The sequence below is a fragment of the Phoxinus phoxinus genome, assembly GCF_949152265.1.
Source record: "Phoxinus phoxinus genome assembly, chromosome: 18".
NCBI classification, from domain to species: Eukaryota; Metazoa; Chordata; class Actinopteri; order Cypriniformes; family Leuciscidae; genus Phoxinus; species Phoxinus phoxinus.
The window spans coordinates 31560349-31572498 of record NC_136893.1 but is presented as its reverse complement, the minus strand read 5'-3'; the positions used below and the strand labels follow the sequence as shown (position 1 = coordinate 31572498).

The following is a 12150-nucleotide window of genomic DNA, read 5'->3' as shown; positions in this document are numbered from 1 at the left end:
GAGACGTGTTCAAGAAAAAAAAGTTTACGAGACGGAAAGGCAGAAATCACACCCTGTTTAATTTCTTTATTTTACAAAAGCACAACTAGTGATCGACCAATATTGATTTTTTAAAACCGATACCGATAACAATTATTTGCATGTTTACATGCCCAATAACCGATATGCAGAACCGATATTTATTTTTCTGTTATACTTCTGTTTTTGACACAATTATTACAACACAACTGAACTGAACAAACAATTTTATTTATAACAATCACTCCCTCCTGTTTCCAAAAAAATAAATAAACTTATTTATACACCAATAAATAGAGAAGTCTGAGGGCAAAAAATGAAGTGCACTGTTACTAAAGTGTCTTTGTTTAAAAATAAAAGCTTTGATGAGGTAAAAAAAAGTCATGCGCTTCATGAGGCACACGCGCACGGTCTCTTGCTCCCTCTCCCTCTCTGCCGTGCACGCGCTACGCGGTTTGAAGCACAGTCTCGCGGGCGCGCTCGCTCGCTCTTGATTCCGGGATATTTTAACTAATTTGAGATTTTAAAAGGCTATTTTGTTGGTGTCCCCTCAGCACTCGGTGGTGCTCTACGCACAGCGCGTGATGCGCCTGGTGGAAGCGGCGGCGCTGATTTGTGGAAATAATAAATAATGTTTTTCCACAGAGCTGTGTTTATTTAGATGTGTATTAGCGAAATAATGGTTATGTAATAAGTGCTAATATCATTTAGGGTGTTTTAAACAAGTGAATCTTGGTAAAAGTTTCATGCAGTGGCCGTGCATGAGCATTCCTGATCATCAACCCAGTGAGTGCTCAGATGAACAAACTTTTTTTACGCGACTAATGGTGAGCGAATACAATAGAGCGATAATTAAATTCAGCGCTTTTATTTACAACATGCACTCATTCAAGTCGGTTTTATTTAATTAATGTAAAGTTACGTCTTTATTGAGACTGGACACAACGTTTTAGGCTGACTCCGTGATTTTTTTTTTTAGAGCCGCCAAGCTGCATAAATAAACAGGCATTTTTGTCTCAAATCTCATTCGTGCATTATGTCTGTTATGTAAAATAAGGATGAATAATTGAAGCAAAACAAGTAGTAGGCCTACATATAACCTACTTTACCTGTGCTGTGCACGCAGTTGTTGTTGTCTCGTCTCTCCTCAGACGCGAAGCTGCAATGGCGAAATTCTCAAAACGCCCACAAGATGGCGCCGTCTATCGGTGAATCCGATATTACAAAACCGATACCCGATTATGGGAAAATGCTTAAATATCGGTAAAAATATCGGTAAACCGATAAATCGGTCGATCACTAAGCACAACGTTTTGTTTTGATTGTAAGTGGAAACATACAAAAGTAGACATCTCACAGATTCTTTTTTCATTTTTAAAGTGATTGCCGTGATTGCCGACCCCAGAGGGTTAAAATGTGACTGGATTAGTTTTAGTTAGTTAAAACGCGTTAGTTTGCCGCCGCGGCTAGCGCAGCGGTAATAGGCATTCTGGTTGACTACCTACTGTACACACGCGCCACACCACTACTAAACCTACCCTGACCAACCCAAACCCATGCGTATATGCACGTAAAAACTAATTTTCGCGTATAAATTACACGATAAACACACTGTGTGCTATAGAGATGCATTTAGTGTGATCGGGTTGCGACATCACAGATGATGATAACAGCAGCCGTTCCTCTTCGGGTCATTTATTTTAATGCCAACTGCAAATCTTGCATATCAAGTAGGCTAGCAAACACCGTTGCCATTCAACAGCGAGTGTGACACCGTATGCAAAATGTTTTAACAAAGTTCCAACACTTCTTTATACGAGGCTATACTGTGTGTGTTAAATATTTCTGCTCAGTGTCAGATATTTCTCTGCCTAAAGTAAAAGGCATAATATGTGAAGACAAAATATTTAAATATTAATCAGAAAATATTTTAATATATAAGTTAAAGGTGGGGTATGTGATTTGCAAAACGGCTGGCAGATTTTGAAAATACACAACTCAAATGGTCCTACCTTCTTTCCTTTGACTCCACCCATTCAAAGAACATGGACCAATCAATGGTACGACCGATTGATTGACACACTTACTGTCCAATGATTCTAGGTGGTCTTGGAAATGATTGGCTGGAGTTTTTCAAGTCCTGCCCGTTCCACAGATGATTAAATTGCTTAATTTTTATTTCAGTGCTTCTAACTCAGTGGCTGTAAGTGGGTTAGGAATAGGATTTTAAGTGATTTTGAAAAAATGGCCAAAAAAGAGAATTACATACCCCACCTTTAATATTGTCCAGTTTGGCCCTGTAAATAAAAGGGTATTCTTTTTTGACAAAGTGTGTGTGTTTTCGTTTTCTTAAGCACCAGAACCGTTTAAAAAATACAGAGTACCGGTAGGTACTGGTATCGGATAAAACCCAACCGATACCCAACCCTATCTAAAATGAATCAAAAAGTAGTCCAATTATATTACCTAAAATGTGGAATGTAATGAATATGATATAATGAATAATAATTATAACTTTGTATCTTTTACTTATGAGATACAAAGTCATTATTATGAGACAATTTTTTTTCCAAGGGGCAGAGCTATGGTCAGGACCAATAATTTAAAAAATAATTTTAAGCAATTTAACTTATTCACACATACATTTATTACTTATTCATTTACCTATTCATTATTTTATAGACTTATTTAAGTATGCAATATAAAATGTCCTGATATTTAAAAATCTCGATTGTTTTTTTTGTTGTTCCAATGTAAATGATGCACTTTTCTGTAAGAGCAGCAGTTCTTTGACTGCCAGTAGAGGGCATTGTAGCGTAATCACAGGGATGTTCTCTCTCCAGTAGAGGGCATTGTAGAGTAATCACAGGGATGTTCTCTCTCCAGTAGAGGGCATTGTGGAGTAATCACAGGGATGTTCTCTCTCCAGTAGAGGGCATTGTAGAGTAATCACAGGGATGTTCTCTCCAGTAGAGGGCATTGTGGAGTAATCACAGGGATGTTCTCTCTCCAGTAGAGGGCATTGTGGAGTAATCACAGGGATGTTCTCTCTCCAGTAGAGGGCATTGTGGAGTAATCACAGGGATGTTCTCTCTCCAGTAGAGGGCATTGTAGAGTAATCACAGGGATGTTCTCTCTCCAGTAGAGGGCATTGTAGAGTAATCACAGGGATGTTCTCTCCAGTAGAGGGCATTGTGGAGTAATCACAGGGATGTTCTCTCTCCAGTAGAGGGCATTGTGGAGTAATCACAGGGATGTTCTCTCTCCAGTAGAGGGCATTGTGGAGTAATCACAGGGATATTCTCTCCAGTAGAGGGCATTGTGGAGTAATCACAGGGATGTTCTCTCCAGTAGAGGGCATTGTGGAGTAATCACAGGGATGTTCTCTCTCCAGTAGAGGGCATTGTAGCGTAATCACAGGGATGTTCTCTCTCCAGTAGAGGGCATTGTAAAGTAATCACAGGGATATTCTCTCCAGTAGAGGGCATTGTGGAGTAATCACAGGGATGTTCTCTCCAGTAGAGGGCATTGTGGAGTAATCACAGGGATGTTCTCTCTCCAGTAGAGGGCATTGTGGAGTAATCACAGGGATGTTCTCTCCAGTAGAAGGCATTGTAAAGTAATCACAGGGATGTTCTCTCTCCAGTAGAGGGCATTGTGGAGTAATCACAGGGATGTTCTCTCCAGTAGAGGGCATTGTAGAGTAATCACAGGGATGTTCTCTCTCCAGTAGAGGGCATTGTAAAGTAATCACAGGGATGTTCTCTCCAGTAGATGGCATTGTAAAGTAATCACAGGGATGTTCTCTCTCCAGTAGAGGGCATTGTGGAGTAATCACAGGGATGTTCTCTCCAGTAGAGGGCATTGTAAAGTAATCACAGGGATGTTCTCTCTCCAGTAGAGGGCATTGTAAAGTAATCACAGGGATGTTCTCTCCAGTAGAGGGCATTGTGGAGTAATCACAGGGATGTTCTCTCCAGTAGAGGGCATTGTAAAGTAATCACAGGGATGTTCTCTATCCAGTAGAGGGCATTGTGGAGTAATCACAGGGATGTTCTCTCCAGTAGAGGGCATTGTGGAGTAATCACAGGGATGTTCTCTCTCCAGTAGAAGGCATTGTAGAGTAATCACAGGGATGTTCTCTCCAGTAGAAGGCATTGTAGAGTAATCACAGGGATGTTCTCTCCAGTAGAGGGCATTGTAAAGTAATCACAGGGATGTTCTCTATCCAGTAGAGGGCATTGTGGAGTAATCACAGGGATGTTCTCTCCAGTAGAGGGCATTGTGGAGTAATCACAGGGATGTTCTCTCCAGTAGAGGGCATTGTAGAGTAATCACAGGGATGTTCTATCCAGTAGAGGGCATTGTAGAGTAATCACAGGGATGTTCTCTCTCCAGTAGAGGGCATTGTGGAGTAATCACAGGGATGTTCTCTCCAGTAGAGGGCATTGTAAAGTAATCACAGGGATGTTCTCTCTCCAGTAGAGGGCATTGTGGAGTAATCACAGGGATGTTCTCTCCAGTAGAGGGCATTATAAAGTAATCACAGGGATGTTCTCTCCAGTAGAGGGCATTGGGGAGTAAACACAGGGATGTTCTCTCCAGTAGAGGGCATTGTAAAGTAATCACAGGGATGTTCTCTATCCAGTAGAGGGCATTGTGGAGTAATCACAGGGATGTTCTCTCCAGTAGAGGACATTGTAGAGTAATCACAGGGATGTTCTCTCTCCAGTAGAGGGCATTGTAAAGTAATCACAGGGATGTTCTCTCTCCAGTAGAGGGCATTGTGGAGTAATCACAGGGATGTTCTCTCTCCAGTAGAGGGCATTGTGGAGTAATCACAGGGATGTTCTCTCCAGTAGAGGGCATTGTAGAGTAATCACAGGGATGTTCTCTCTCCAGTAGAGGGCATTGTAGAGTAATCACAGGGATGTTCTCTCCAGTAGAGGGCATTGTAGAGTAATCACAGGGATGTTCTCTCTCCAGTAGAAGGCATTGTAGAGTAATCACAGGGATGTTCTCTCCAGTAGAAGGCATTGTAGAGTAATCACAGGGATGTTCTCTCTCCAGTAGAGGGCATTGTAGAGTAATCACAGGGATGTTCTCTCCAGTAGAGGGCATTGTAGAGTAATCACAGGGATGTTCTCTCCAGTAGAGGGCATTGTGGAGTAATCACAGGGATGTTCTCTCCAGTAGAGGGCATTGTAGAGTAATCACAGGGATGTTCTATCCAGTAGAGGGCATTGTGGAGTAATCACAGGGATGTTCTCTCCAGTAGAGGGCATTGTAAAGTAATCACAGGGATGTTCTCTCTCCAGTAGAGGGCATTGTGGAGTAATCACAGGGATGTTCTCTCCAGTAGAGGGCATTGGGGAGTAAACACAGGGATGTTCTCTCCAGTAGAGGGCATTGTAAAGTAATCACAGGGATGTTCTCTATCCAGTAGAGGGCATTGTGGAGTAATCACAGGGATGTTCTCTCCAGTAGAGGGCATTGTAAAGTAATCACAGGGATGTTCTCTCTCCAGTAGAGGGCATTGTGGAGTAATCACAGGGATGTTCTCTCTCCAGTAGAGGGCATTGTAAAGTAATCACAGGGATGTTCTCTCTCCAGTAGAGGGCATTGTGGAGTAATCACAGGGATGTTCTCTCTCCAGTAGAGGGCATTGTGGAGTAATCACAGGGATGTTCTCTCTCCAGTAGAGGGCATTGTAAAGTAATCACAGGGATGTTCTCTCTCCAGTAGAGGGCATTGTGGAGTAATCACAGGGATGTTCTCTCTCCAGTAGAGGGCATTGTGGAGTAATCACAGGGATGTTCTCTCCAGTAGAGGGCATTGTAGAGTAATCACAGGGATGTTCTCTCTCCAGTAGAGGGCATTGTAGAGTAATCACAGGGATGTTCTCTCCAGTAGAGGGCATTGTAGAGTAATCACAGGGATGTTCTCTCTCCAGTAGAAGGCATTGTAGAGTAATCACAGGGATGTTCTCTCCAGTAGAAGGCATTGTAGAGTAATCACAGGGATGTTCTCTCCAGTAGAGGGCATTGTAAAGTAATCACAGGGATGTTCTCTCTCCAGTAGAGGGCATTGTGGAGTAATCACAGGGATGTTCTCTCCAGTAGAGGGCATTGTGGAGTAATCACAGGGATGTTTCTCTCCAGTAGATTTGGATTTTTGGTAACAAGACCGTTTGACTAGTTACCAAAAATCCAAATCACAGTCTCTGCTGCACCAAATTAATTGATATAAATACTAGTGTAGAACATTTAATAGAAACTGTGTCTATTCCTCGCTTAGTGAGATCAAATAATAAATCTACTGCAGGATCTAGGAAATCGAATTGTTATTAAAACAGAAAATCTCGCTATTAGTGAACAAAAACTATTTCTAAAGCTAGGTCTTCTGAACATTAGATCACTCACACCTAAAGCAGCTATTGTAAATGAAATAGTCACAGATAATAGCTTCGATGTACTTTGCCTTACTGAAACCTGGCATAAACCAAATGACTATTTCGGTCTAAATGAGTCCACTCCACCAGGATACTGTTATAAGCATGAGCCCCGTCTGATTGGTCGTGGCGGCGGTGTTGCAACAATCTACAGAGATATTCTTAATGTTACTCAGAAAACAGGCCACAGGTTTAATTCGTTTGAAGTACTTGTATTAAATGTTATGCTCTTAGATGTCAGAAAAAAATCCCTACTATCTCTAGCCTTGGCTACCGTATATAGACCGCCAGGGCCCTACGCTAATTTCCTAAAAGAGTTTTCAGATTTTCTCTCAGATCTATTGGTCAACGTCGATAAAGCAATAATTGTTGGAGATTTTAACATACACGTAGATAATTCAAATGATGCGTTAGGGGCTGCGTTTACAGATTTATTAAACTCCTTTGGGGTCAAGCAAAACATCACCGGACCAACTCATCGTCTTAATCATACACTCGATTTAATTATATCATACGGAACCGATCCAACCGATATAGATATCATTCCACAAAGTGATGGTGTCAGTGACCACTTCCTGGTAACTTGTATATTACGGACTACAGTACTATGTCACGCTGCGCCGCGTAACCGACCAGGCAGAACAATCCTTCCATCCACCATAGATCATTTCTCAAATTGCTTATCTGATTTGTCTCAGTTACTGCCTGAACCCAAACAAACAGATGAATTAGAGGAAGTAACTAGCACTATGAGCACCATTCTCTCTAGAACATTGGATATTGTTGCACCCATTAGATTAAAAAAGGTCAGAGAGAAAAGTAAAGCACCATGGTACAACAATACTACACATGTTCTAAAGCGAGAAACCCGTAAATTAGAGTGTAAATGGAAACAAACTAATTTAGAGGTCTTTAGAATCGCGTGGAAGACAGTGGGCCCTATCTTGCACCCAGCGCAATTGACTTTGAACACCGACGCATGTATCATTCCTATTTTGCACCCGCGCACAGCGGACTTTTCCCTCCATAGACGCACGTCGGTAAATTAGGGAATGAACTTGCGCTCGCGGGGGCGGTTCAGCGCAAAGAGGAGTGTGTTCCGGCGCAAAAGTTCCCTGGTGCTATTTTCCAGTTTTAGAAAGCAATTGCGCCACTGACCAGGAAAAAAACAGTCTAAAGACAGTGGCGCGTTGCGCGTTAGTGATATGGTATTTTAAGGGCGCGTGCTTGGCCATAATGTAGCGTGTTAACGCGCATCCACTTTGATTCTCTAATATAAACAGACGCAGCAGTTTTCATTTTTGCAAATCATACATTATTACAAGGAAAAATATTAACACACGAGGGAAATCATTGTTGTGCCCGTGAAGATGTGAAAAAGATCTATCTAGATTTTTTGTAAAAAATCTAGATTAGGCTACACATTTACCCAAATTATACGCCTGTTTAACCGAAGCTAATTTGGGTGGGTTTCTCCCATCATCCCCAATGTCACTTCTCTGTGTTTTACGGCCCTGACGAGAACGTCGGTTTCCTCGGCTGTGAACCGCTCCTGGCATGCGCTGGCAAATCCGCCGTTATAATAGCGATCCGCCGTTATAATAGCAATCCGCCGTTATAATAGCGATCCGCCATGGAACAAGCGCGCCGGCTCTTAAAGGGAATGTGAGAGGACGCTCTGATTGGTTTATTTCACGTTACGCCCAAACCACACCTATGAATAATGAAGCGACTTCAGACCAACCCCTTTTAGATTTGCGCCAGGCGCAAGAGGCATTCATCCCGCCGGGAAAATAGCAACAGCGCCGGGATCCGCCCACAAAGTTACTTGCACTTTGACACTTGCGTTTCAGATCGTTAAAATAGGGCCCAGTATGTCACGTTATAAAAAGGCCCTAAAAGCGGCAAGGACTGAGCATCTCCGCAAACTAATAGAAAACAACCAAAATAATCCAAGGTTTTTATTTAACATCGTGGCTAGACTAATAAATAAACAGACATCACCTGACCAAAATATCCCGTTACAGTTTAGCAGTAATGATTTCATGAACTTCTTCAGTGAGAAAATAGAAAGCATCAGAACCACAATTGTAAACGTTCAATCTTCAATCGCGCCTTATAAATCAGCCTCAATTATCACCCCGCAAGAACAATTACAGTGCTTTACAACTATAGAACAAAAAGAGTTAAATAAACTTAGCACTTCATCTAAAACAACAACATGCTTATTAGATCCTATACCAACTAAACTACTGAAAGAAGTGTTACCTACTGTGGAAGAGCCTCTCCTCAATATTATTAACTCATCTCTATCTTTAGGACATGTTCCAAAAACATTTAAACTGGCAGTTATAAAACCACTCATTAAGAAACCATAATTAGACCCACATAATCTAGCAAATTATAGACCCATTTCAAATCTTCCATTTATGTCTAAAATATTAGAAAAAGTTGTGTCCGCTCAACTGTGCTCTTTTTTGCAAGAAAACGATATCTATGAAAAGTTTCAGTCTGGATTCAGGCCACATCATAGCACTGAAACTGCGCTTGTTAAAATCACTAATGATTTACTTTTAGCTTCTGACCAAGGCTGTATCTCAATACTAGTTTTACTCGATCTTAGTGCTGCGTTTGACACTATAGATCATAAAATACTCTTAGATCGACTACAAAATTATACTGGCGTTCAAGGACAAGCATTAAGCTGGTTTAGATCATACTTATCTGACCGCTACCATTTTGTCTATTTAAATGGAGAAAAATCGATCATAACCTCAGTAAATTATGGAGTGCCGCAGGGATCTGTATTATGCCCCCTGCTATTCTCAATATATATGCTGCCACTTGGAAATATTATAAGAAAACATGGAATTAGTTTCCATTGTTATGCTGATGACACTCAATTATATATTTCATCACGGCCGGATGAAAACGCTAAATTATCAAAATTGACAGAGTGTGTTAAAGATATAAAAGATTGGATGATGCGTAATTTTCTTCTATTAAATCCAGACAAGACAGAGGTACTACTCATCGGTTCAAAAAACCGCCCACAAAACCTCTCACAATACAACTTTAACATAGTAGGATGTCCTGCTACTTTATCCTCTACAGTAGAAGACCTGGGGGTCATACTAGACTGCGACCTGTCTTTTAAAAATCATATTTCATGTTACAAAAACTGCCTTTTTCCACCTTAGAAACATTGCTAAGCTACGTAACATGCTATCAGTTTCTGATGCAGAAAAGTTAGTTCATGCATTCATGACCTCGAGACTAGATTACTGTAATGCTCTATTAGCTGGTTGTCCTGCATCCTCAGTAAACAAGCTACAGTTAGTCCAAAATGCAGCTGCTAAAGTTCTTACTAGGTCAAGAAAATATGATCATATAACACCGATCTTATCATCACTACATTGGTTACCTATAAAGTTCCGTATTAATTATAAGGTATTGTTACTGACTTATAAAGCCCTAAACAGCTTAGCTCCAGTCTATTTAACGGATCTTCTATCACCCTATAATCCATCGCGCTCTTTAAGATCACTAAATTCGAGGCTTTTGGTTATACCTAGGATATCTAAGTCCACCAAAGGAGGGAGAGCATTTTCACATTTAGCTCCAAAACTCTGGAATAGCCTTCCTGATACTGTTCGTTGCTCAGACTCGCTCTCCCAGTTCAAAACTAGACTAAAGACGCATCTCTTCAGCCAGGCATTCATATAAATGTTTTAATCTTACAGTTAAATCCGGCCTCTAGTTCATAACCGCCAGAGGAAAATCATCCTTTTTCTCCATTAGGTCACCTGATGGAGTTTTAGGTCACCTGATGGAGTTTTAGGTCTCCATTAGGTCACCTGATGGAGTTTTAGGTCACCATTGGTCACCTGATGGAGTTTTAGGTCACCATTGGTCACCTGATGGAGTTTTAGGTCACCATTAGGTCACCTGATGTAGTTTTAGATCACCATTAGGTCACCTGATGTAGTTTTAGATCACCATTAGGTCACCTGATGTAGTTTTAGATCTCCATTGGGTCACCTGATGGAGTTTTAGGTCACCATTGGGTCACCTGATGGAGTTTTAGGTCACCATTGGGTCACCTGATGGAGTTTTAGGTCACCATTAGGTCACTTGATGGAGTTTTAGGTCACCATTGGGTCACCTGATGGAGTTTTAGGTCACCATTGGGTCACCTGATGGAGTTTTAGGTCACCATTAGGTCACCTGATGGAGTTTTAGGTCACCATTGGGTCACCTGATGGAGTTTTAGGTCACCATTGGGTCACCTGATGGAGTTTTAGGTCACCATTGGGTCACCTGATGGAGTTTTAGGTCACCATTAGGTCACTTGATGGAGTTTTAGGTCACCATTGGGTCACCTGATGGAGTTTTTCGTTCCTTGCCACTGTTGCCTTTGGCTTGCTCAGTTGGGGATATTCAATTTAATGAATCAATGAATATTACTATTGATTAGCATTACCATACATGAACGTTTTATTATTATTTTAATTTAATACTGTGAAGCTGCTTTGATACAATCTGTATTGTGAAAAGCGCTATAGAAATATTCTTGACTTGACTTGACTAGAGGTCATTGTGGAGTAATCACAGGGATGTTCTCTCTCCTTCTCTGTGTAGGTGACTCCTCTGTTTGCTGTCGAGAGTCTCCGCAGGCATAATGCACCTAATAATGAGGAGATGAAGCAATCACCCCCACACACGGAAACCAATGATTAGACACACTCAATCACAACAGCACACACTCCAACATCCCTCTGTTGGATTTCTGCAAATAATGATAACATTCATATTTCTGTAACTAACTGCAGTAGAATGAATGTTTCTCTCATTATGAAGCTTTATATCTTTATTATAATCTTTATTTTTTTTATAATAATCATGATACTGATGCAATTAGATTATGATTTATCTTTTTGTAAAATTATGTGTGGAAAATGTAATTAAAATAAAGAGTTTGGTTAATCTTCTGTATCATTTGGTTATTTCAGAAGGAAAATGTGACTCGAGAATGTATGTCACATTACATATGGGCAATGTTTAGCAGTCTGACCCTGAAACTACGGTGGCCCAGTAGTGCAACGAAATTTAAAAAGCAAACATAAATTCACAACACAACTAAATGAGCCACAACACAACGGAAAAAGTACAACACAACGAAATGAAGCCGCAACAGAAATGCTCCTGACCACTAGAGGGCTCTCGGAGTGCATTAAAGTAAGTTTTCCTGGCCACTGTTCCATATAGTCGGCAGTCTTAATATATCAACACCACGATTAGTTTTGAAAGCTGACACCTGGCAGTTTATTGTTCATTTAGAAATAATTATTGTCATAATGAAAATAAATGGTTATAAATAGCTTCAAAGTTTTGTAAAGTTGTTAGAAATGTATTTTTATGAAACATCTTCATGAAAATAAAATTGAAGTTGGCATTGTATCAATCTAGAAATGCACTGCAGCTAAAGCCACATGTCTGACCATGTTATATTTAAAATCTGAAGATGATTAGTCTAAAACTCTGTATTTAGTTAAATGTTTTTCAAGATCATGTCATATGACTTTATTTTAATTAGACTCTAAAATGCAAACTGATGTTTGCACACTCCTGCACACATTCACACCTCTCCGGCCTGGTTATGACTCTAAATATGCTTTTCT

At 40.6% G+C, this 12150-nt stretch overlaps 1 protein-coding gene across 4 annotated transcripts in view; it reads left to right on the top strand.

Annotated features, from left to right (window-relative positions):
* The window catches only part of irf10 (interferon regulatory factor 10), a 68414-nt gene extending 56954 nt beyond the window's left edge, over window positions 1–11460 (top strand). For all 4 annotated transcript variants that reach the window (XM_079587668.1, XM_079587666.1, XM_079587667.1 and 1 more), the window contains one exon: window positions 11111–11460. In XM_079587668.1, coding sequence (XP_079443794.1) covers window positions 11111–11209 — 99 coding nt within the window. In that variant the 3' untranslated portion in view covers window positions 11210–11460. The remainder of the gene's footprint in view (window positions 1–11110) is intronic.
* The last annotated feature ends 690 nt before the right edge of the window (window positions 11461–12150 follow it).